Source organism: Nelumbo nucifera, chromosome 7 (assembly GCF_055504915.1).
Source record: "Nelumbo nucifera cultivar China Antique chromosome 7, China Antique-T2T, whole genome shotgun sequence".
NCBI lineage: Eukaryota > Viridiplantae > Streptophyta > Magnoliopsida > Proteales > Nelumbonaceae > Nelumbo > Nelumbo nucifera.
The window spans coordinates 33767422-33794615 of record NC_142655.1 but is presented as its reverse complement, the minus strand read 5'-3'; the positions used below and the strand labels follow the sequence as shown (position 1 = coordinate 33794615).

The window sequence follows — 27194 nt, the reverse complement described above, 5'->3', positions numbered from 1 at the left end:
AAACAAAATAAGAAACGGTGTGTGGAGGAGTTTTGGAAGAAACTTGTATGACTGATCTTCACACAATGAAGATTCAAGTTGCTGGTGCTAAGCCGGATGGGATCTCCCGTATGATTGATCTCTTTGCTGAAGGAAAATGGTGGAAACTCTGGGTGATAGTGGAAGCTGAATTGGTTGTGGTAAGGAGGGAGAGAGGTTGAAGATGATGTTGATTGGGGTTGGTGAAATCCACGTGGCACAGAGTGGAAGGAGAGGGAGAAAAGGGAGAAGTTGAAAGGTTTTTTGATATTAAAAGCTTGATGCTGAATAAATTGCATATTCAATATTCAAAAAAAGATTGTGGTGGTGCTAATTAGGGGAGTTTGGGAAAGGGGGAAAAGAAGGTGAACAGACTTCTCGAGAGAGGGAGGGTATTTCACAATTGGTTTGGAATGGCCTTAGCTGCCCAAAACGTGATTCTCTTGGGGAGCACATGGGCGAAAAAGTGGGAGATGAGGTGGGTGGGTAAGAGATGGGCTTTGGGCAGGGTTGTAATGATGAGCCCAGGAGGTTCAAGTCTTTAGTTTTGGGCCGAACAATAATGAAGACGGATTTGCTCAAAATGTTAGGTCTACCGGGGTTTAGCCATTTGGTAGTTACAAATATTGTGAGTCAAAGAGTTCGACTTTGAGGTGAGCGATGGCAAAGGATGGTGAATGTGCCGTTGATCAACCATATTGTACAGCGATTGAAGATGAACCGATAGAGAAGGTTATAGAAGAGGCAATTGGTGATGCCGAAGGTTTTGTTTGGAGAACGACAAGATTTTTTGTTAAAGATAAGAATAGTTCAACAACTTTAGAGAAGGTCGACTGGGGTGAAAAAAGGCGGGCGGAAGAGAAGGAAGATGTTTAGGCGGAATCTGAATTTAGTTTTTTTTTTTTCAACAGGAAAAAGAGGAGGATGGGGAAGACTTTTTGGTCACGAATGATGGTAAGGGAGAAGGTTTGGAAAGGATAGAGGGAGTAGTTTGGGAAGAGAAAGAAGTGGTAGTGGAAGAAGAAAATGGGGGAGTGACTCTTCTAGCTTTGTTGGGAAGTAACGGAAGAAAAATCACTGAAGAGGGGGAGAGCAGACAGGGAGGTGAGGGGGATGGGACTGAAGGGGGAAAGGAAACAAGAGATGTGGGGGAACAAAGGAGAAGGGGATAGAGGTGTAGAAGAGGAGAAAGGAGGGGAGAAAGAATTAGGGTTTGGGGGAGAGGGAAGCAAAGGTGAAGAAGGTAAGACTGGGGTGGGGGGGGGAGGTTAAAACATATAAAAGGAAAAAGCATAGAACATTCCCATTAGAGGATAGCGGAGAGGAGGGGATGGACGGAATTAGGGGAGGAAAAGGAGCCTGAACTGATGATTGATGAGACTTATATGGTAGAAAAGACTTGTGACATCGAGGAAGTGGTAAATAGGGGAGTGGAAGTTAGAAAAATTTTGGGTCTGTTTTTCCTAGGAGGGGAGGGATTCACAAAAGAAGCATTCAGGTCTGTGGAGGATACAGTCAGGAAGAATGAAGGTATAGTAGCTCCAGTGGATAACTGTAATTGCGATAACTCAACAAGGCAAGAGATGGAATTGATCGCTGGAGGTTGTAGAGATATCATGGAGAAGCCAGAAGAAGAGGTCGAGGGGGTGGGGGTTGCAGATTGGAGTCAGAAATCAGAGGGGGAGTCTGAAGAAGATGTGGGAACTCCAAACGCAATAAGAAGATTTAGAACTCGAAAGAATAAAAGAACACAACAGTAGATCCCAGTCTATATTGTTTTCATGAGGTTAAAAGGTGTTATTTTGCTGTTGGGCCTAACAAGCTTGTCAAAAAACCCAAAAGAATAGTAAAAAACGACATGAAGATTGTACTCAAAAAACTGAGAAGAAGAATTAAGGTGTCTGAAGCTGTGCGTTGGGGGTATTGGTGTCTTGCTTGGGCATTTGGTGGGCATTGGGCTGGTTAGGATGTTCTGTTCCTTTTGTCCTTTTTTGTTCTTTTCTATTGTCACATTTTAAGGGGTTTTCTTTAGTTGGGTCTTCATTTAGTTTGGTACTGGTTCTGGCTGATTGGGTTTGTTTATGACTCCTTAGAGTTTCTTTTTAGGTTGGTCTTTCTTCTTGGTGATTGCTTATCACCATGTATTTTTTTTTTTATTTTATCTTCAAAAAAAGTGTTTGTTTTGAAAATAAGAACTTAAAAACTAAGCCAGAATTGGGTGACTTTTTTGAAGTGCTTATTCAATAGGTCCTTATTTCTTTTTTTTTTTTGGGACAAGAGTGTCCCCAATGTTTTCATTTTCTAGGAACTGCCTGTCAACTAACATAAAATAGAATAACAAATCAAGAAGAAAATAAGAAGAGGAAATAGAGAAAACACCAAAATTTGACGAGGTTCGGCTCAGTAGCCTATATCCACGAAAAAAAGGGAAAAATATCCACTATGATAACAAGAGATACATAGCTGACCTCTCTACAGGCTCACAACAAAATATCCACTCTCACTCAACCCTAATCCTACACAACCAATGGCTTAAATAAGAAAAAGGCCAAATTATTACCAGAATTTCACACAGGCCCCTCTTCCTCCCATAAATACATAGAAGTCCCCAAAATTTATCAACATTACAAATATACACCTGTAACCTCCAAAAACCCAAATACAATATATCTCTTGACACCCTCCCTCAAACTCAAGGTGGGGAAACCAACTTGAGTTTGCAAGAAGGATGTTGAAGCAACCACCATGAAAATATGTGTATTGTTGAACCAACAACCATGGAACTTGAGATGTTGAAGGGGCCTCTTAGAAACCAAAGTTGGATGTTAGAAAGTTGAATGAACTCGTGTTGGAAAGCCAGAGTAGAGCGAAGTCATGATCTAGTAATCACCAAACTAAAGTTGGCCATCGGAAAGCCAACACATATCATGCCAAAGAATCAAATTTAACCCTCAAAAGGCTGATCACAATCTCCAAACTGAAGAACCAACCATGTCAAACAACTAGATCATTAGAAATGCCAACGGAATTGCCAAAATAGAGTTGGCTAGCGGAAAGCCAACTATATTGAACTCCGTAAACCAAATTGAGGAATTGGAGTTTTCCAATTGGAAAGCTAATTAGATAAAGTGAATCAAAATCCCACGTCACCGAAGGAGATCAAAACTCCAAGGATTTATTCAACAATAACTCAGAACTAATGAGCATAATAAAGGATCATTGCTGAAACATTTCATCAAACATCCTTCCATGCAAAACATGTATGAGGTAAACAAACCAGATATCGACTGATGATAATAGATGCATCATTCACCAAAATAGTCCAAAATTCAAAATATTAAACCAAGACATAAACAAGATTAGATCAGAACTGATCATAACAATGGAGAACCATTGTAGAAATTTGCACCAGTGAGACATTTTCTTGAACACCAAATAGTCACCTTGAGCTCTAGTATCACATGCTGATATTGATAATCATAAATAGGCCAGAGAAGTTGTAGAGCTTCTATAATACTTCTTCGAAAAATTAGAGATCCCAAAGAAAACACCAAACTTGGCTAAATGACCCACAACCAACCTTTTAGACAATAAATCGAACAGTTGATATGCAACATAGAAACCGGAATTTGCTTGAAGATAGGAACTAGTTCAGATGCTAGGGAGCATAACCCACAAGGCGAGGAGGGAAATATAAATCCTTCCATAGTGGGAATCCTTCCAAAGAGCCAACAAAAGAGAAAAATCCAAATAAAGCTTTAATAGCGTTAAAAATAAGGACTGGAAGATGCCCTAATATACCAACCAGATCAGATTTCCTTACCAAATGACCCTTTGATCTTCTTTCTCATATAAAAACGACCTGAACTCTAAAAGCTCAAGTCTAGATTCCACAAGGGGCCGTCCCTAATCACAGGGGCCGTCCCCTACAAGCCCTTCCTTAAGCCTGTGAAAAACTTTGGTCACATGAACCAGCTGCATGTTTCCGGGCCCTTTTGATTTTCTGAGCTCCCCTGTCTTAAGTGTGTCATTAACAGGATTCTCTGAGGCTCCTCCATTCCTTCTCCTACCCAGGTCCACCCCTAATTTACCCAACTACCACCGATTTTCTCCTGCCTTCCTCCTCATACATCTGATCCAATTCCACTACAATTGTTTCTCTCCCGGGCATCTGATATAACTCCTTACTGTCAAACGTTTTTGGGCTTGCATTGCTCTTCGCCACACTGTCTAGAACATTTGCACCATCCCCTTCAAACTCTGCTAGATCTGAGGTCTTAAGTGCCATTGAGTCCCTGTGATTCTCCCCTGTTTCGAGACCACACTTTACAACTTTTTGGCGGATCCAAAAGAGGCACTTGAAACTCACCCAAACACTTATCTGATCCTAATTCAGACTTCGAGCTTCTCATACATATTGGCGAACTCGTCTCATCAGAACAGATAAACCTTGTAGTCACCCACTCCCAAACCTCTTTCTTCATCTTTCCAACACTCCAGGGAAGTTTTGAAACTTGACTTTCAAAGCTTGCTGATTTCTTTGCCTTCGATCATTTGAACATATTAACCCTTCCCCAACTTCTTTTACCCGAACCAGCTCCAGCCAAGCTTCTTTGTTGTCTTGGACGAATCGTGAAAGGAACTTATTTAAAACTTACCAGTTACGAAGATAGATGTAAGTTCCTGTCCATAATCTCCCTATTCTTTAGCAATACGTGACCGAGAGGCCCATAAGGAAAACAGGCCGACTTGGGCCCAGTACCTTTTAAGCTGTCTTGCCCATCCAGCCCTAACTGGCTCTTTGGGCTACCGAGCCCATTTGGACCATTTTTTTTTCACCAAAAAAAACACCTTTTTAGCCTTTGTCCCTTTTTTAACCAAGCGCCCCATTGTTTGCCTCTTTAAAAACCATCAACTTGTTTTCCATTTTCGATGAGCTCTTTTCTCGACCCAAGGTAAAAGGCTGCTCATCTTCTGAGACAGACGCTTCCTTTCCGCTTCTTTTTCCTCTCATTTTCTTTCTGCCACTTGACCCCTTAGCCAGCTCATCATCTTTAACCTTGGAGTAGCCGTTCCACAGTGCCACTTCAACTTCTGCAACAACCCAAACCTTCCTCCATTGTCCTTCAATCCACAGGTCACAGGAGCAAGGGATACACTCCAATTTCACTCCAGTCAATATAATCTTCACAGCATACAAATCGTCAAAGCAATAATCCTTCAGCGATCCACCTATTGCACATGCAAATTTCTTAATTGAATCCCCTTTCCACAGATTAAACGGCCGTCGTATCAGTTTAACAGTAACACAATCCTCTGTAAAATCTTTCTCATTGCAGGACACCTTCCATTTTTCAATCAACACCAACCCTGCATCAGTTTTAACTGATGAAGCTTCCAATATTTCATCTCCTGTGTTGACAATAGCCTTATTATAGCTAAAAGGTAAACAAACAACACTATTCTTAATCTTCAATTCTTCCATCATCGATTTCAGGACTGGATTCCAATCTCTCACTTCCTCCTTTGCCAAAATAACATACCTCTTCTCCCATTCGCCATTTTCCACCTCCATCGACAATTTAGGAACATTAAACGAGCTAGCAATTATACGAGTCCCCTGCAAGTTATGTTGATCATCGTCCCTACTCGTTGCATTCCTGTTAGATTCTAAAAACTCCACTGTTTCAGCCAGTTGATCATCTTTCGCACACTTTTCCCAACAACTTCTCTCTTTGAGATTCTGGAAGGGTGAAATAGAGAAACTTCTGCAATTCCTCAGAGATCACCTTCGAAACCCTGCTTCCTTTTCCTTCCAGCAGACAGACCATCTGCCAGCAATCTCCTTCAAAGAATTCAGTTACTGTTACATACCATCCTTTCCTATTCCACCGCAACACTGCCTCAAATCTTCTATCTGCTGATTTCAGGGTGCTTCTCCAACCTATCGTTTTAACAGAGAACTGCACACCATCCACAAAGCCCTTCAACCACTGTATTGCTTCTTTGCTTAGATAAATTGTAGCTTTCCTCTCCTTTTTTAACTTCAGAAATCTTCGATCCTTACATCTACAATTTTCTAGGGTCAGGCTTTTTGCTTCAATCTATAAAGATCTCTTCCACATCGTTGTCTCCATCTCTTCAATCTCGTTATTCAGATGAGCGCCCCTCCACTCTCACTCAACCCTAATCCCATACAACCAAAGGCTTAAATAAGGCAAATGCCAAATTATACCAGAATTTCCCACAGGGCTCTTCCTCCCATAAATACATACAAGTCCTCAAAATTTATTAGCATTACAAATATACACATGTAACAGTGTAACCTCCAAAAACCCAAATACAACCACGCCTTCTCTCTCTCTCCATACATGTATATATATATGTATATTTATCTTCTCTCTCCTATTCCTTCCTCCACTGTTTTAATTGAGTCTTTCCCTAACCACCGCTGCCTTTCTCTCCTTTTTATTTATTTATTTAATTTTCTCTTCCTTTTGTTCTTGTTCTTGTTCTTCTTCTCTCTCTCTCTTCTTTCTTTCCTCCTCTCTTTCTCTCTTTCCCTCTTCTCTTCTTCACACTACTGTTGCAGTGAATGTGGAAACAGGATCAGTTATGGGATAAGTGACTCACCAAACACTGTAAAAAAATAAGTACTTAAAATAAGTATAAGTGGTTTGAGAAAAGATCTCCCAAGCACTAACAAGTACATATTTTCCAAACCACTTATTTGCCAAACATACTCCAAATCCTTCATTACAAATGTTTCAACTTGGTCCCTAAGAGGAGAAATTCTTGTCTCTTTTAGGTAAAGTGTTTTGCAAGTGGTTAGTTGCTTGTGTTTGATTTAAGCTCAAATCAAATTGGACAAATTCTTGGTATAGAACCTAGCCAGACGGGTAGGGATTGGCTATGTGACTTTCGTGTCAGTTCTTATATTCACTGGCAGGAATACACATACCCAGAGGTTTAAAAGGTCATGAGCTGGGCTTGCTTGTAACTGGCCATGCAGCTTAGGTTCCTAGCCAATTTCAAGATGAGGTTAATCCTATCCAGTATATGTCAACCCTAGGAGAAAATGATCATAGATATAGAGACGGTGGGTCTGATTACTTGAATAATTCTAACTAGAATGGAATTTAAAGAATCATTATATGGTGATGCATTGAATGTTACCATGAATAATGATATGGTGGAACTTTTTACTCAAGGGTGGTGGGATGACCTTCACTTCAATGACTAGTTGATCGGACTAATTTGATTTATTCAGAGTGTATAGAATTATATTGTTAGAAGTTTAGAACCTGTATGGGGCTTGGGTTGTTTGTGGTGGACTGAGTTAAGTTTCACTTGAAGATTCAATACTTCTGGTTGCTTAGGTTTGCTGAAAATAAGACTTAATAAAGACTGGGTTTCATGACTGCATCCATATTTTTTGGGTTTATCCGTTTATGTTGATTAGAAGCTTACAAGGAAAAGCATTTCCTTTTTTCAGGTTTTGGATTTTCAGATAAGCCTCAGCCAGGATATGGTTTTGACTACACGTTGGATGGTAACTTGCGAAGCTTCAGTGATGGAACCAAAATAAAATGAAAGGGATGCATACACCTTTTTTCACCTTTTCAAAAAATTAAAAAGTTTTATTCCATCTATATTTTTTGTCATGATACAGAATATGTGTTGGCCTTGGAATCTCTTATTGGTCAACTTGTCAGAGATAAAGTTTCCCTTGTTGTTCAGGTATGTCACTACCACAAATGCCAAGAGGTAGAAGCTCCAGATCCAAATTTCTTACATGTGATTTGTAATGTGGAAGAATGTCTAATCTGTAAATTATATTACAGGGATATTTTGCTCCAATTGTTGTCAAATATGCTAGCAACCATCAAGAGAAGTTGAATGATCTCATACTTCTTAATCCTCCTGTAAGCATTATTTGAACCAACAACAGATGCTTATATGTATTTCTATCACTTCCTAATTTTGTTATATTGATTGTTTTTTTTATCAGCAAAAGGATTTTATTAAGTATTGAGGATTAAAACTTATTACAACTGTTGGAAGATTCCAACACCCTTCAGTGACAAAGTTTACAAGTTTGCCCAGAAAAGACTTGGCCTGTCTACTCCCTGTTTATCTAGTACATCTGCTACTCCATTTGCAGTTCTCACCCAGATGAAGTTTGAATTTATTTGCTTTGTGTTGAAGTTTGGATTTCTACTCTTTGCAATAACATCAATTTCCCTAAATTCATGTCTGTATTTCCAAGATGCTACTTTGAGTTGCTTTGCCCGATGAGTTACTAGTTGTGAGTCACCTTCAACTTCTATATTTCTGAGACCAGTCTGAATCTCAAACCTTGTAGAAGTGCCAAGATTTCTGCCTTAACTGAATCTTCTAAGCCAGCTGGACCTGAATAATTTCAAGCAGCATTCTTGAATCTTTTGAGGAAAGCTGACATTTTTCTTGCACTTGTCTTTTCCTTCTGTTGCATCAAAGCTAGTTGAAAATCACGCTGAACTTCCGTCAACCTTGTCCATATTCAGCAACTTTTTATTGGGTGAAATCTTCTCACAGGTTAGAACACCTACTAATTGATTATGAACTGTAGTCCTACTAATTCTGTTCAGCTTACTTGTAAATTTTGACCTCCTGCCTACATTCAGGATCCTCTCAGGGCCAGTGATAAACCATTGACCAGTTGTGGGCCTTACAAAATGAAAGAGGTAGATGCAATGGTTTATAGAAGACCCTATCTCACATCAGGTTCTTCAGGTTTTGCATTAACAGCAATAACTAGGGCCATGAGAAAGGAACTGAAGGTGAACATTTCCTCGTATTGTTTCTTGAACTCTTCTATTTTTGTTTTTCACAACTAGTTATTATTTGTACTGTTTTTTACATAATTTCAACAAGAAATTAAGGTGCATACCTTTGATTTGATGCTTTTTCCAAATTCCAATAAAAAATAAAAGCTATCCTTTATTGACAATATATTTTAGGTCCACATTGTGAAGCCAATTATTTCATTTCTTGCTAAATTGGTGTACTGGACAAGGTCTTTTAGATGTGTCATCTAGTAAGCTGATAAATATATCTAGGCATCTTCAAGGTGGTAGCGTAAGTGCTGCTATGATACCTGTACAAGTGCTGTATTGTGTCAGACACTTTAACTTTTAGTGTAACATTTTTGTATCCAATACTGTATCCAGCTGTATCCTTGACATACCTGGGATAGAAGGGTTTAATGTGTTTGTGATGCTGGAAGAAAGCCTCTCTTTTTTGGACATTATAATTGAAAATATGACATTTTAGTGACTGGATTTTGTGAGAAATAACCCTGTAGTTTTTTTTTTTTTGATATGAACCTAATAGTATTGATCATATGTGAATAGCAGCAATGAATATGTGGCTTATCCAGAGGCTCAACCATCTAATTAACTGCTTGAATTGCTCATGCACAGTGGCAGAGCCAGGATTTTTTTCTTGTATATGAACACTTAAATCTTTTTTTTTTCTAAAATGGTGAAGTAGGGTTCGCCCTCCTCCTCTATTTATTGCCTTAAAGAGAGCTCCTCCTAATCCCATTAGGAGTTTCCTAATCCAAATCTGTATTTGGATCTAGACTCTCTTTAAGAGATAAGGACAAAACCCTTATCTTATCTGTAGATAAAGATCAGCCCTCCTAATCTTATTAGGAGTTTCCTAATCCAAATCATTATTTGAATCTGGACTCTCTGAGTGGATAGGGATAACTCCCTATCCTATCTGCTGATCTAAATCCCAGAACTACCCCTCTTTAATTAATCAAATTAAACCAGTTCGATTTGGGCTTTAGGCCCATTAAGTCCATGTGCTCATTCAACCTCCAAACTGCTGCCCAGTTGGGTATCCTTGTATGGCGTGGAACCCAAACATTGATTTACACATCAGCCACATGGGTTTAGCCTATCCTCTGTTACAAGGCTTGGCCGAATTCACTGTAAAAGACAGTGAACCCCTGAGCCCATCACCATGGGCTCTTATTGGGCCCAACACTTACACTAAGTGGTCCCTAGGTCAAGACACCTTATAAAAACCCAAGGAATGTGGGTAGATGCAAGATTAGCCCATCAGATATTACCCTCAATGGTCTTACACTTAACCTCTCAGCCCTTAATGATCAAACAGTGCCCAACAAGAGATGACCTCTCCCTCGGTTGCAAGGAACAATGCTGCACTCTCTACTCACATGGATCCCGGGAATTAAAACCTTTTGCAAACATTTTGAAACCGTAATATATATATGTATATCTTTATATAAATATATTTTGCAAAAACAAATTTCAACGATTGAAATTGGCTACTGGCAGCTTTGGTTTCCATCAGAGAGAGTGCATCCCCGATCATTACCTTTGTTCGACAAAGGGGTTGATCCTATCACTATGATCACCCACTCAGATGAATTCTCGGACTGTCCCAACATACCAAGTTTTGACCCACTCTAAGGATCTCACTGATTGACATATCAAAGATAGCCCAATCCGACACCTAGTGCAGTATCATAATCGAGTCTAGGGGTCAAGTGTAATATTCTAGTTTTGCCCATCAATCTCCAAGGTCCAGGGCAATACTGGAATTCTGGTCCGATTCAGGGTTTCAAGAAAACCCACACTGCATGTATCTCAGGTCTCACCCTGGCAGCTGAGACAAGCCACCCCAACCAACTTGGCGGCACATCAGTGTCAGCCTTGGCAGGATAAATCTCTCCAGATCTATCCAACAGCTGTGAAGATTCTAAACTAACACGAGTCTCATATGTGTCCAGTTTAAGGGTATTACATAGAAACACACCATAATAACATGAATCAAATATGTACTTTATTCATTTACATTAAATGTCATAAGGTACATCATTCTGATTGGAGCTAAGGGCATACACTGTCTAACAACTCCCACTTGCACTTAGGTCCAATCTAGTATAAGCTGGAGTCCCATACTTTCCACGTGTTTCTCAAACACTTTCTGTGTCAGTGGCATAGTCAATGGGTCTGCTACATTTTCCGCTGATGCTACCTTCTGAATCAGGATGTCCCCTCTTCCAACTATCTCCTGCAGTACATGGTACTTCCTCTCGATGTGCTTCGACTTCGAGTGGGCTCGTGGCTCCTTAGCCTGAGCGATAGCTCCATTGTTGTCACACAACAACGGAATGGGTGATGTGCTAGATGGAACTACTCCCAATTCATGAATGAACTTCTTCATCCATACGGTTTCTTTGGTAGCTTCACTTGCGGCAATGTATTCGGCTTTGGTTGTGGAATCTGCTGTGGACCCCTGTTTGCTGCTTTTGCAGCAAACAACACACGATCCTATCGTGGAAACATACCAGATGTAGACTTTCTATCATCTGGATCTGACTGGAAGTCGGCATCAGTATACCCCTAGATCTGTAGTGAGCAACCATCGAATACCAGACGAAACTCTTTTGTCCTTCGAAGATACTTAAGTATATTTTTCACAGCAGTTCAATGCTCCTGCCCTGGGTTGGCCTGGAATCCGCTTACCACACTCACTGCTTGAGCAATGTCAGGACGAGTGCACAGCATGGCATACATGATGCTCCCTACGGATGAGGCATAGGGAACGTCCTTCATGCCCTCAATCTCCTCGGGAGTCTTGAGAGACATCCCCTTGGAGAGAGTGACTCCGTGCATGAAAGGAACATTTCCTTTCTTGGAGTTCTCCATGCTGTATCTCTTGACTATTTTGTCAAGAGTGTCAATTGAGAGTCTATTTTGTGAAGTGTGCCAATTGTCCAAGCATTGTAGAACAAACTATCCAAATTTCATTATAAAAATATTCACAAAATTTGAATTAAACTGCTTTATTTAGTTTATCGTGCTAAAAATATTCACAAATTTCACTATAAAATTCTAGTCCCACACTTAAGTTTTTGAATTTCTGTGATTGCAATGAGAATATGCAATTCTTAGCAATTTGGTCCAGAATATGACCTTCATCAATTCTTACCTTTAGTTCTAAAATCATCCCAAAGTCTTTGTTAACCTGCCCTTTATCACAGTTACATCCTTGGGTTATAACTATTCTGCATCAATTTGGTGCTATAGCTGTTTGGTTCTATATAATTGGTTATCAAAGCTAACGGCCAGTTATTCAGCTACTTTATTGTTTCCATGCTTTATAGATTTGTGTTCAATGACATGATTCCAACCTATGCTATTTCAATATATTGATAGGTACAACATAATAGCTTCTCTCAAAGAATGTTCTATATTATTTATTTGCAAGAAAATTGACTACCATATCTGCACACTAAAAATCAAAGAGGTTGTTATTGTGTTATAATATTGAGTTTGGTTACTTGTAGACCTACACCAAAGAAATGCGGATGATACTATCCAATGAGAATTGGAAAGTACGCACAACTGTATGTTGGGGTCAGAGAGACAACTGGTTAGGCTATGATGGAGTTGATGATTTCTGCAAGCATTCAAGTCATAAAGTGGTGGAACTCGCAATGGTACATTTTTTTCTTTTGTAATAATCCAATTCTTGAAGCCAACAGGATAACCTTTGGATGCTGCATAGAAAATTAAATTCATTTGTATAGAAGAAGCTCATAATGAGATGATTGAAACTTGAGCTTGCACCATGATTTTTGGCTCCAGTGATGGATTTCATTGGGTATCCATAATAAGATTTTATGTTTCATTTCAGAACCAGGTTTTAACCTGCTTAAGAACTAATCTTGAGAGGAATGTTATCTAGTTCAGTTGATATTCCACAACAGGCGAAAAAATGTAAACTGTATAATTGAAACAAACTGTATCATTGGGTATCCATTATCTAAATTTTTAGCTACTCAAGAAACATATATATATATATATATATATATATATATATATAATTACGACATGAACTATGAACAAGCACAAAAGGATCTTTAGTAACGGAAGATTTTTATTGAGAAGAAACAACATATGATGATCTTTAGTTCAGGGAGGAAGTTTGTTGGAGACAAAAGTCAAGGCATAATAAATTAGTCTGTAAGTTGATGAGTATGAAATGGCCTGTGAGCTTTGAAGGTTGGGATCCAGATGCCAGACTTGGTAATGGAGAGTGTATGTGGAAGGAGTGTTGGGTTCCTTGTGGAAAGTTCCCCTTCAATGGGAGACCAATTCTTCTATTTATAGGGGTGAATTCTCTATGAAGGTCATGTACCACCTAAGAATATTCCAAATTTGTCTTCTATTGGTTGGGGTGGCAGATCCCAGGTTGCTTTGGCAAAGAGGGCATTTAGAGTAGGGGACCAAGTACTGGCCTGTGCAAGCTTTCCTTGTCACTACTCTTCTAACCTCACCATGTGTCGTGATCTTAGTGTTCAAGCCTGTTGCTACATGCCAAAGTCTAGGGTTTACTTTCTTAGGGAAGAAGTTAGGCATGTAGGCTTGAGGGGCTTTGTCTCTTCGATGAGGCTAGAGTCAACACACCTCATTAATGGATGCGAGATCCGCATTAGAATGCCTCATTGATACTCGTGAGTTCCTTATCAGCAATGCCAAGTTTAGCAAGACTAGACAACACACTCCTATTTAAGGCAGTGTTTTCAACTTGCTGTTGACCCTACTGGTTGAACCGTTCGAACCGTCACCCAGTCAAGATTCCTGGTCTGGTTTGCATGAAACCCGCCATTTGGTCAAACACCACCTGATGGCCCAGTCATGTAAGACGAGGCCCAGTTGTCTCAACCACTGCATTCCCAGAACAACATCAGCCCCCCTAAAGCTTAAGGGATGTAAATCAACCTACAACTTCGATCACTGTGTCTGTAGCTCAACCCCTCGACAGATGGTATCACAAGTCAATTGGTGTTCGTTTGCTACGTGAACTGAGAAAGCCTCTAAGGGTTGGATAGGTAGGCCCAATTGTTTGGCTAGGGCCCTAGTTATAAAGTTCAGGGAACTTCCGTTGTCCACCAGAATAGAGATGGGCGCCCATGTACTAGCCGATTAAGCCTCATGGTTTGGGGTGAATTAGATCCGGCGAGAGCCTGAAGGGAAATTTCCGATAATTCTTCTACCAGTATCTCTGAATTGTCAGTCTTTGGGTTGGGTGTCTCTGTTTCATCCTTCGGTTCATCTGACTGCAAGAGATAGAGCCAGGGGCTCTTACAACAATGACCTAGGCCAACTTTGTCGTTGCAATTATAACATAGGCCATGTTCCCTTCGGGCCTGCATCTTGGACCATGATAATTTCTTGAGGAGAAGAGGCCTTGGTTTAGGAGGTTTAGCCAGTGGTTCAGGTTGGGTGGGGTTCTTTAAAACTGGGCCGGTGGGTCGGTTGAATCGGCGAAGCCAGTTCAATCTCTCTTTGTGGAGCAGAGTAGAGCTGGCGGCAGATAAAACAGTGGCCGGTTGGATGGCCTTAACTTCGATTCTAATGTCTTCCTGTAGCCCCCTTATAAAACTCCCTACTAAAGCTTCTTCTAGCCACCCATACACATGAGAAGCGAGTTTCTCAAATTCATTATGGTATTCTTTTATTGTGCTGGTTTGTTTAAGCTTGGCTAAACTCTCATCAAAATCCTCATATGGTTGGAAGGTCCGAAGTGAGAGTAGATGGCCTCGGTGAAGTCTGTCCATCCTATCTGGGGTGTGAACGCTGGTACCACTGGTACCATAGTATAGCGTCCCCTTCCAAATAAACAGAGGCCAATGCTACTCTCTGATGTCCAGGGACATCGTGAATCTCAAAGTATCGCTCAACTCTAAAATACAAAGAGATAGGGTTGTCGCCTGAGAAGAAGGGAAAGTCCACATTGGGAGGCTTGCTCGACCCGAACTATGACTTGCGTGCGCTGCCCTGGTGTCAGCTCTCAGCTTCTCTGTCCTTCTGGTTGGTTGGCACCGCCTTCTTGAGGTTATTAGTTGTCATCATAGAGATTGCCTCTTTCATCTTGTTAGAGTCAACAATACAAGGGTATTTTGGTTTTTTGTCTATCTAATTAGAAGCGAATGGCCTATTTTCTTCAAGTTTAAGTTATGTGTCCCATCTCTAGTAAGGGACGATATTGTCTTTTGTAATTCAACTTATTCATTATAAATACTGTTAGCGTAGGGGTATTTCTGTCTTTATACCTAGATTAATGTTGCTGATCTGTAATGTCGTGTTGGAACCAGTGCTCCTAACTTAAATAAGGGCACATATGTCTTTTCAATTAATTTTAATAATATAAATACTGCCTGGCCAACTGGGAGATGTTATGTTGAGTCTTCCAGTTCGAACTAGAATTTCTCCCTTCTCTCTTTCTTCCACCTTTCTCTTTCTACATAACTGATCTCAGACAGACAGAACTCTAAGGCAGAATCAAATCATAACATGGTATCAGAGCTACTTGAATCTACCTAGATTTCTGCTTGCCTAGGTTTCTATTCTCTGCGCACCCTATCTAGGGTTTTTCTTCTTTTTTCTGCATTCGATTGGAGATAAGGGAAAGGGCTGAAAAGGAGTGATCACCCTCTTCCCTTGGAGGTTTCTATGCCTCCAGTCAGGTTGTATGTGGTCGGTTGCTGTGGTTTCTGAGATTGCCCTCTCCTAGTAGAGGAAGAATAGAGGGCCGAACTGTGTGTGCAGTGGCTGTCGTGTGTGGACTGATTTCCTGCTCGTATGGTTGTTACTTCAGTGATAAGGTAAGAGATCTCAGTGCATGATATCTGTTATGGATTAAATAGGAAGTGTGTTTCAGACCATATGCTAGGGTTTCGGACAGTAATGTGCTAGGGTTTATGCTGGTTTCTTTGTGCATTTCGAAGGAAGAGATATGATCATATAGTGGTGAGATTTCAGGTAGTTGTAGGAGTAGGGTTTGTGGTGTAAAGAGCACACTTTTCAGCAACAACAAGTGCTGAAATCAGTGTGACAGGTGTGATATAGGGTTTGTGGTGTAAAGAGCATACATTTCAGCAACAATAAGTGCTGCGATCAGTGTGACAGGTGTGACCTAGTGGTGTGCAGTGTGCAGATCTCAGTGGTAATAGAATTCAGCAAGTGTGCAGAATCGGTGATAACATAATGGGAGATAATAGTGATTATAAACCTAGTGGGATGGTGCCTACAGACTACCTGAATGTTCAGATGACCTCCATTAAACTAAATGGAGAGAATTATGTGCCTTGGGCTAAATCCGTCGAAGTCTTTCTAAAGGCAAAGAAGAAGGTAAAACACATAAGAGAGGAGAAACCCTCCTCTGACTCTCACGAGTATGAAGACTGGGAGCAAGAGGATGCTCAGATCATCACATGGTTGTGGAATAGTATGGAACCCAGGATTAGTGTGAACTTCGTGTTTCTTGACACTGCCAAAGATGTGTGGGACCATGCGAAGAAATTGTATTCGGGGCAGGACAATACAACCAGAGTTTATCAGCTGTATCAAGAGTACTTTAACCTGCAACAAGGCAATCAGAGTCTTGAGGAGTACTATGCCAACATGAGAAACATACGTAATGAGTTGAATGTCTATCATCCTCTCACTTCTGATGTCAAGATTCAGCAACAACAGAGAGAACAACTTGATGTGACTAGATTTTTGGTGGGACTAAAGTCTGATATGAACCAGTACGGGCTCAGATATTAGGAGGATCAGCTCTTCCCTCCTTAGAAGAGGTTGCTCGACTACGGAGGATTTCTATCGGATCTACTGGGAACTCTAATATCTTAGATAGATCCGCCTTTGTTGTATTGAGAGGCCGTGGTGCTAGAGGTGGAGCTAGGGGAGCTCAGTCTGGCCGTGGTGGTGGTAGTGGTTCTGCGTATGGCCGAAGTGGCAATGGTGGGCCTACTCATAATCGTGGTGGTGGTTTTTCTGGGGGCAGAGATTCAGGGGGAGCCCGTGGTAGAGGACGTGGCTCAGGCCCGAGGAAGTGCACTCATTGTGGTATGGATGGACATACCATCAACTATTGTTATGATCTACATGGTCCACCCTCAACCTGGGCCAATCATGCCACGACCGGTGACTCAAGTTCCAGCTTTAGACGGGAGACTCATTCATCTGATCAGATGCCTCCTACATCCACAGATGGTCCCATGAAGGAGATGGTGAGTGTTCCCCGTGACGAATATGAGAGGTTTATCCAATCACAGCAGAACACGGTGACTTTCGCTCACTCAGGTATGGCTTGTCTGGCATCCACACCCAATCCCTGGATCATTGACTCTGGAGCCTCCGATCACATGACTGGAACTCCAGGTGTGTTTTCCTCCTTATCTCATTGTTCAACATCACAATCTGTCACCCTTGCTAATGGTTCCACATCCTCAATTTGTGGTGTTGGTAATGTTGACCTAGATCCTGTATCCCTCTCCTCAATTTTGTATGTTCCTAAATTGCCTTTTAATCTTATGTCTGTTAGTAAGCTGACCAAATCACTTAACTGCTCCATTACTACCTTTTATCCTTCTATGTGTGTTTTTCAGGATCTCAAGACGGGGATGAAGATTGGTGGAGGGCATGAAGCAGGTGGACTGTATTATCTTGACGGTGGTGGTGGTAGAACTTCAACAGCTCTCCAGTCATCCATTTCTCCTCTCTAGTGGCACTGCCGATTTGGTCATCCGTCGCTAAAAGTCTTGAAGTCCTTGGTTCCGTCCTTGTGTTAGCTTTCTGTTTTGGATTGTGAGTCGTGTCAGTTTGGGAAACACCATTGTGTTCCCTTTAGTTCTAGGGTTGATAACCGTGTGTCGAGTCCTTTTTCTTTAGTTCATTCAGATGTTTTGGGTCCCTATAAAGTGATGTCATATAATGGATACAGATATTTTGTCATTTTTGTGGATGATTTTTCAAGGATGACGTGGCTCTATTTAATGAAAGAAAGAAGTGAACATTTTCAGACAAAGGATCTTGGTAAGCTGAAATATTTCTTGGGGATAGAGGTAGCGAGATCCAAGTATGGTATTAACCTGTGCCAGAGAAAATATGTGCTTGATTTGCTGGAGGAAACAGGCTTGTTGGGTGCTAAACCAGCTGAGACACCCATGGACACAAATACCAAGCTAAGCAGTGATATAGGTGAAGTGTTTGAAGACCTTGGCAGATACCGACGACTTGTGGGTAAACTGAACTACCTAACCATTATCAGACCAGACATCTCTTTTGCGGTTAGTGTGGTAATCCGGTTCATGCAGAAACCTCTGATTCCTCATTGGAATGCAGTTTTGAGAATTGTGAGGTATCTAAAAGGGGGTCCGGGTCGCGGTCTGAGATACAAGAGTGGTGGAAAACTTGAAATAGAAGGTTATTCTGATGCTGACTGGGCTGGTTCTATGTCTGATAGGCAGTCTACTAAAGGCGGTTATGGCAAGAAGCAGTGCAGAAGCAGAATATAGGGCTATGGCGCACACCGCTTGTGAATTAGTGTGGCTAAGGAACCTTCTACAGGAAGTAGGGTACAACATCAACACTCCAATGAAGCTCTATTGTGATAATCAGGCTGCAGTTTATATCTCCTCTAATCCAGTGTTTCATGAAAGAACCAAGCACATTGAGGTTGAATGTCACTTTGTGAGGGAGAAGGTGCTGAATGGAGAGCTAGACACTAAACATGTTAATACAGGAAATCAGTGGGCTGACTTATTCACAAAAGGCTTGAGTCGGGGAAGAGTGGACTACATATGTAACAAGATGGGAGTATATGATATACTCACCAGCTTGAGGGGGAGTGTTAGCGTAGGGGTATTTCTGTCTTTATACCTAGATTAATGTTGCTGATCTGTAATGTTGTGTTGGAACCAATGCTCCTAACTTAAATAAGGGCACACATGTCTTTTCAATTAATTTTAATAATATAAATACTGCCTAGCCGACTGGGAGATGTTATGTTGAGTCTTCCAGTTTGAACCAGAATTTCTCCCTTCTCTCTTTCTCTCTTTCTTCCACCTTTCTCTTTCTACATAACTGATCTCAGACAGACAGAACTCTAAGGCAGAATCAAATCATAACAAATACAAAGTGGGTCGGTCATAACAAATACATAACTGATCTCTTCTGGTTGAACCCTTCTTCTTCTCATACTTCGAACCTAGAACTGAATAGGATTAATCTACCTATTTACATGGTACTAGAACAATAAGAAACCGGTTCTATTTTTTTCTTTTCTCATCGCCCTTCGTCTTCCTGGGATTGCTGCCAGCCATATGAGTTTTGCTTAGTATCTCCTAGACAGATTGGAAGTTCAATAAGGGGCCAAAAAGGAGTGGTCATTTTTTGTTCTTGGAGGAAAATATGCCTCCGGTTGCTGTGGTGGTGTACTAGATACCCTCTATTCGCTGGTATGAAGAGGGCTAGTTGTGGACAGGTGTGAGCAGAAATATCTATTCGACTAGTAGTGGACTGTGATTGCTTTCTTTTGGTCTGGATTTAATTTATCTGACAGTGTGAATTGATAGGTATGCATATAAGCTTCTTTTCCTTCTGTTTGTACCTGGATATGTAGTTGAAAGTAGGGTTTCTGAATGCTGAATTCATGACAGCAGTAGTGTGGTCATAATTATAGTCTATAATTATGGGAAGGAGATTGTGAGTGTACCGTGTGAAGTATATGATAAGTCCCTTCAGACATCCTCTCAGTAGAAAACAACTACTCTTGCCCATTCAGGTATGGCTTACTTGGCTTCCAAACCTTCACATTGGATCATTGACTTTGGAGCCTCGGATCATATGTCTGGGACTTCAAATGTGTTTTCTTCACTTTCTCAGTCTCTACATCCCAAACAGTTACCCTTGCTAATGGTTCTACCTTTCCCATTTGTGGTGATGGTGATGTTGATCTTACCTCCTTATCTTTATCCTTTGTTTTATATGTTCCCAAGTTCTCTTTTAACCTTATGTCTGTTAGTAGATTAACCAAATCACTAATTGTTCTATAACCTTTTATCCCTCTTCTTGTGTGTTTCAGGATCTCAAGATGGGAATGAAGATTGGTGGAGGTCATAAAGCAGGTGGATTGTATTACCTTGATGGTGGTGGCCTGCCAACAGCATTTCAGTCATCTCTTACTCCTCTCCAATGGCACTGTAGACTTGTTCATCCATATCTAAAGGCTCTGAAGTTGCTGGTTCCGTCCTCAAGTCATTTTCCACCGTTGGATTGTGAGTCGTGTCAGCTTGGGAAACACCATAGAGTCTCTTTTAGTCTAAGAGTTGATAGTCGTGTCTTGAATCTTTTTTCTTTAGTTCATTCAGATGTTTGGGGTACAAATAAAGTGGTGTCATACAATGGTTACAAGTATTTTGTAATTTTTGTTGATGACTTTTCAAGGATGACATGGCTCTATCTTATGAAAGATCGAAGTGAATTGTTCTCTATTTTTCAAAAATTTATGCTGAAATATATACCCAATTTGGAGTTCATATTAAAATTCTTTGCTCCGATAATGCAAAAGAGTACACCTCAACACCATTTCAGCAATACTTAGAGCACCATGGGATAATTCATTAAACTTCTGTTCCTACACCTCACAATAGAACGGTGTGGCTGAATGGAAAGACCGACACTTACTTTGAAACTACTCGGTCCATTATGCTTAATATGAATGTCCCAAAGCGTTTTTGGAGTGATGCTGTCCTAACATCATGTTTCCTCATCAACCAGATGCCCATGTCCATCCTTGGAAGTCAATCCCCTTTCTCAGTATTGTTTCCCACTCTGTTTCCATTTCCTCTTACCCCTAGAGTCTTTGGGTGTGTTTGTTTTGTTCAAAATTTAGGGCCTGGTTTAGACAAGTTAGATGCACGTGCTACTAAATGCATCTTCCTTGGATACTCCAGAACCCAAAAAGGGTATAAGTTCTATAACCCTAACTCTCATAAGTCATTTGTGTGTTCAGATGTCACTTTCTTTGAGTCAGTTCCATTTTTCTCGAGTCCTGAGGTTCCTTCTCCTTCCTTGTGGTTCCACTTCTTGTTCCAGTTGAGGACCCCCTTCCCATGGTTCCTGTTCCGGTTGTGGATCCCCTTCCCATGGTTCCTGTTCCATCCCCTCCTCCCGTGTAGGTAACTACTGAGAGGCCACCAATCCAACAAGTGTAGACTCACAGAAGAGCACTGACCCCTCCTCTAGTTCAGTCCTCGTTGACAGATTCTGTGGTTGCACCTCCTCCTTCGGACCTTGATCTTTCTATTGCATTGCGGAAAGGTAAACGTAGTTGTGCATCTCATCCTATTTCTCATTATGTTTTAGTTGCTCACCTTTCTACTATCCATCGCCATTTATTGTCCTTTCTATCTTTTGTTTCCACTTCCAAAACTGTCCAGGAAGCTTTTACCTCTTCAGGGTGGCGACAAGCAATGGAAGAGGACTCGTTTTCTTTACAACACAATCACACGTGGGAACTTACTACTATCCCTCCCGGTAAGCATGTTGTTGGGTGTAAGTGGGTTTACACAGTGAAACATCTTCTAGATGACAGTATGGAACGATTAAAGGCCAGGTTAGTGGCCAAGGGCTATTCTCAGTTGTATGGTGTTGACTATATGGAGACATTTTCTCCTGTGGCTAAAATTGGTTCAGTTCGGGTATTGATTTCATTAGCAGCAATGTATGACTGGCCTCTTTTGCAACTTGACATCAAGAATGCCTTCTTACATGGTGATCTAATTGAGGAGGTATATATGGAGCAACCACCAGGGTTTGTTGCTCAGAGGAAGGATGGTAAAGTTTGTAGACTTAAAAAGGCAATTTATGGGCTGAAACAATCTCCACGTGCGTGGTTTGATTGATTCAGTGAAGTAGTGAAGAACTTTGTTATGAAACAGTGTCAGGTAGATCATTCCGTGTTCAGCCATGACTCAAAAGATGGGAATATCTTACTAGTGGTGTATGTGGATGATATTGTCATAACTGGTAGTGATAGCAATGGGATTGACGGATTGAAGAACTTCCTACAGGATCACTTCAACACGAAAGATTTGGGTAAGCTGAAGTACTTCCTGGGAATAGAAGTTGCAAGGTCAAGGTATGGAATTAACTTATGTCAAAGGAAATATGTTCTTGACCTGCTTGAAGAAACAGGGTTGTTAGGTGCCAAATCAGCCGAGACACCTATAGAACCAAATGCTAAGTTGAGTATTGATGCAGATGAAGAGTTTGATGATCTTGGAAGGTACAAGAGGTTGGTGGGAAAATTGAACTATCTAACTATCACACAACTAGATATATCATTTGCTGTAAGTATGGTGAGTCAGTTTATGCAACACCCTTGGTTCCCTCATAGGGAAGTAGTTCTAAGAATAGTTAGGCATCTGAAGGGTGCTCCAGGTCATGCTTTGTTATACAAAAGTGGAGGAACTCTTGAGATAGAAGGGTATATAGATGCTGATTGGGCTGGTTCTGTGTTAGACAGAAGGTCAACTACACGATATTGTGCCATCCTTAGTGGCAATCTGGTAACTTGGAAGAGCAAGAAACAAATAGTGGTGGCAAGGAGCAATGTAGAAGCTGAGTACAGAGCTCTGGCTCATACTACATGTGAAATAGTATGGTTGAAGAATTTGTTACAAGAAATGGGGTTTTCAATTGATAGACCCATGAGGTTATACTGTGATAATTAAGCTATTGTACACATCTCTTCTAATCCAGCCTTCTATGAGAGAACAAAGCATATTGAAGTCGATTGCCACTTTGTAAGAGAAAAAGTGATTAGTAGAGTGATAACTACATCTCATGTGAGTTCAGGAAACCAATGGGCAGATCTATTTACAAAGGGGCTCACTCGGGGCAGAGTAGATTACATATGTGACAAGTTGGGACTTAATGACATATATTCTACAGCTTGAGGGGGAGTGTTAGAGTGTCGACAGTACAAGGGTACTTTGGTCTTTTGTCTATCTAATTAGAAGTGAATGGTCTGCTTTATTCAAGTTTAAGTTGTGTCCCATCTCTAGTAAGGGACAATATTGTCTTTTGTAATTCAACTTATTCAATATAAATACAAACTGGGTCGGCTGGGTAGAGTGACTTTTTCTCTTTTGGCCGAACCCTTATCCTCTTTCTCTTCTTCTTCTTCTTGTGCATATCTGTCTATTTACACATCTCTTTGAGATCTCCCAGCACCTTGTGCATATCTGTCTCGAGCTTATCCATGCGCTCCTCGATGGAAGATGACTTGGTGGATGGCATGCTGGGTCGCCAATTCCTTTACTAAAGCTCTGATACTAGTTGGTGAGTTACTTCTCACCTCCGGGATCCCTTCGAGAGAGACCCGACCTCCTAGGATGAAAAAGGGGAAGAGAGGGGAAGGGAACAGAAGAATTGACCTAATTCTCATGCCATTTCATTGATAAAAGTGTCATATATATAGGCATCATTACAAATCATGCAAAAAGGGACATGCTTCTAGGAGGGCTTCGAACATGGTTTTCTGGTGTAAAGATATTTTATGGGCGCTAGAGGTGCTGTACCCTTGGCCTCCTGGATTTGATCAATTGGGCTTCTATCCACCAAAGATGAATGGGCCAGAGCTCTATTAGTAGCCATTTTAGCAAGAAAAACACCAAGAGATCACACTCCACAGCAGGAAAATATGATCTTAAGGCAAGTAATAAAGAAAACCCTTGCTGTAATCCAACCTAAATCAGACTTCAAGATGTAAATAACAAAGGGATGGGGGGATTCAGCACCAAAGAGAGCAGTTCTCACAAGAAAATGACCCCCAATATTGTAGAAAACGGAACAGCCGTCCTGAGATGAAAATACAGATTCGAACAAGTCTGAAATAGTTCCAGAATATAACAGTCCAAGAAAAAGACAAGTTGCTGGTCTGTCAAAGATAAAAAAGGTATCAAAACCCTTTAAATCATGTATGAACTCCTGTCCAAAAGAATGGACAAGTTCTAGGGCCTAGGGTGACTCAGAATCTAGGAGCACACGAAGAAATCCAACCTGAAAGGTGAAAAATCAGAAAAAAGGTGCTGTAATTGTACTGAGCAGAAGAGCCTTCAAACAGTCCTTTATGTGGTCTTCAACAGTAGGATTAGGAAGCTTGAATGTCAGTGTTCTGAACTTGAATAAAAGCTTGAACCAAAGCTGCTGTAGCAGACCTGCTCTCATTCTGGACACCTCTTGCAATTGCCTTTCAATATAGATCTTGCGTTAAATAGATTCTCTCGAAGCGTATACTTGTCCTGTGCAAGATCCCATGTTGCCATTATATTGAGTGATCTGGGCGAAGTTTCCCTTGTGTGAGATCACATGTTACTTAGAAGTAGTGGATTCCTTACTGTGGGATCTTGCTAGGTTTAGCGAGATTGCATTTCTTCTGTCTTATTGACAAGTCATTATGATCCTTGATGACTGTGCAAGATCCTTAAAATTATCCAGCTAAACTCATCAAGATCTCTACTATTCCATGGGGTATCACGGTCCTGCTAGGCTGCTATTGCCATATACCTATTCACTTTCTCACACAATGAACCACCAAAGAAATGCACACAACCCACTTAGGATTTAGTTTGTTTGGACATGAAGGGATTTTCCTTGAGTTCAACATTTTAGGCCATGTCTAGCAATGCTAACACCACCCAAACCTTTGGTGAAAGTGCATGGGCTCCCCACAGAGTGCACCCCACTGCACGTCGCACCTGTGCACTGAAAACATCTCCCCATTAAAAGTACGGGAGATGTTCCCAATGCATGGGTGTGATGTGCTGTAGGGCATGCTTTGTGCGGAGCCAAAACTCAAGAAAGAAGCTACATTGCTCTTTGGCAAGAAGGCTTTTTTTCTCCTTTCCAAGTGTTTCCTTAGGTTTCTGTTAGTGTTCTTGCTTGGATTTTATAGACCATGGATACAAGATATAAGATTAGAGGAGATGGTGATGGTGACGGTGGAGTTGGAAGTGAGAACTGGAGAGTGGAGAAAAATAGAGGAAGATAAAGGGATGACAAGGAGAGAATTGGAGAATTAGTGCTCAATTTATATATTTAACTCCATTCAATTTGTTGTTGTTTTAGGCACCCTGAGTTTATTGACTGGGGTTAGATCTGTAGCTCTGCCATATTGGACCAACAATAAAACCTCCACGTTCAATGACTGATCTGTGATTTCAAGTTGTGTACATTTAGACAGTGCATGAACTGCTTAGAAAATGGAAGTAACCCTTTGTTTTGTTTTCCACTTTAAAGTCTATTTTTTAAGTAAAGTATGATATGAAATTAAATCAGTTAACTTATTGGTTCATGCAGGCAGGGCATCATGTCCAGGAGGACAGTGGTGAAGAGCTTGGACAACTTATTACAAGCATTCTTAGCAAACCGTAGCACACTTGAAGAAGATTTGCAGTCAGGAATATTAGCGTTAGAAACTTGTTTCTATATTGATTACTCAGTTTTAACATTTAAAACAAAAAAAAATCCCTTATAGCTCTCAAAAGAAGTTTCCCATATATACAAGGTAAGGGTAAACTATTCACATGGTTGCATGTGTATTGGAGGATATTTTGGGTAATTCTATTGAGTTAGATTTCTAGGTCATTATATTTTTTGCAGGATCTGTTTTGTCATTACATGTTATTTTTCTCGTTTTAAAAATACTGAGAAACGGGCAAGGGATTCATTCATTCATGCCCAACCCTTCTCTTCTGTTTCTTTTCTTTTTTTCCTTCTTCATCTTCTACTTTTCTAACCCTAAATTAGTAAGTAAATCTATCCAAATAAATCAACTTGTTATGGGAACATCATTTTTACGATCTAAAGCATTATTTTCATCAGATGGTTTTCTGGTGTCATATGTACAGATTAAGGACATTATCAGGTGTACCTGACATATATGAGATGCAAGTTTTGTAAAGTTCCCTTTATGCAAGTCTCATACACAATGTATGAGTCAGTACTTTTTTAAGGATTTTCCTGAGAAAATGGTAGAAAATAGTTATTGCAGTCAATCACTCCTATGTCTCGATTTGAGTGGAATTTTTTCATGGAGATTGTTTTGTTTGTCCCCTTGCGTGTCTGCAGGGTGGATTTGATTTGGCAATTTTGAGTTACTAGGAATTTTCAGTAACTATTTTTTCTCTTCTGTTTTGCCACCCAGCCCTTTTTTCCTCTTTTGAATTGGTTTCTCAGTCCAAGGATTGATTGGACGAGAGTTGAATGCTGTCTTACCTTGGGGAAGGTTTTGGTGATTTATTTTTTTGATTTGGTATAACCCTTTCTAGTCATATAGGTCCGGTGCAAGTCTTTGTCGGTTAGTCGTAAAATTCGTGCTATTGATTAGTTTTGTATATGGGTGTGTCGGACTTGGTATTTGGTTTCTTTGATCATTTTGTCGTCATTTTCAGTTTTTATGATGACCGGAAGTAGAAGTTGCATAGTTGTATCCTCCAAGAGTATGTCTCTTGAACGTTGGCATCCTTTCATCAATGTTGGAGAACATTGGAATTTAAATTATTATTGTAAAGATTGATGGAATAAAATATCTTCAATGGTATCTTGTCTGTTTTATAGGTGGAAAAGAGGAGCTTGGATATCTCATATAGGGAAGATTGTTGAGCCTGATGAGGATGATCCAACTCATGAGATCTGGGACACTGAAATTTTGATGATTATGCTCTTTAATTCAATGCGACCTAGTATCAACAGGAGATCACATCTCCGCCCCACAAGGAGCCGCCCACAATGCTCCACAGCACATCCCGCCGTGTATTGGGAACATCTCCTAATGATAATACTAGTTTTGATGATGTCATCATCGGGAGATGTTTCCAATACACGGTGGGGATGTGCTGTGGGGCGGCTCTATGGGGCGGAGATGTGAACTCTATCAACAGTGGCTTATTGTTTCTGAAGATTGTCAAGGCAGTGGGGTGCAAGAGACATTTTCCCAAGTGAAAAGCTTTGCTTAGATTTATTAATTAAATTAAAAGATTTTCTGTCATAGAAAAAGGGAGACATCTTTAACAAATTATTATTCATCATTAAGGCATATATGGGAAGAGCTTGGTTGCAACTCTTTTTCTCTTTGATAAGTAACTGAAGATATTTTATTAAAAGTATAGGCAATAATTTATAGCAACATGCACTACAAGAAAAATGGTCAAAGCCGGTGGTCGCATGACTGCTGGCTTAGGCCTTCAGACCGCGGCCATAGATCTAAGGCGGCAGTTAGGCACCTGCCCCCTA

At 40.6% G+C, this 27194-nt stretch overlaps 1 protein-coding gene across 4 annotated transcripts in view; it reads left to right on the top strand.

Annotated features, from left to right (window-relative positions):
• LOC104598304 (alpha/beta-Hydrolases superfamily protein) overlaps positions 1-25644 on the top strand; it is a 47402-nt gene extending 21758 nt beyond the window's left edge. For 2 of the 4 annotated variants that reach the window (XR_016078670.1, XR_016078672.1), the window contains 9 exons: positions 7514-7570; positions 7691-7758; positions 7863-7943; positions 8518-8595; positions 8685-8840; positions 12389-12541; positions 19978-21215; positions 21335-21431; positions 25260-25644. Coding sequence is in view for 1 of the 4 variants with exons in the window: in XM_010260306.3 (XP_010258608.1) it covers positions 7514-7570; positions 7691-7758; positions 7863-7943; positions 8518-8595; positions 8685-8840; positions 12389-12541; positions 25260-25334 (668 nt within the window). In the remaining 3 variants the exon portion in view is untranslated. The remainder of the gene's footprint in view (positions 1-7513; positions 7571-7690; positions 7759-7862; positions 7944-8517; positions 8596-8684; positions 8841-12388; positions 12542-19977; positions 21216-21334; positions 21432-25259) is intronic. The other 2 variants (XR_016078671.1, XM_010260306.3) reach the window with 2 other exon arrangements.
• The last annotated feature ends 1550 nt before the right edge of the window (positions 25645-27194 follow it).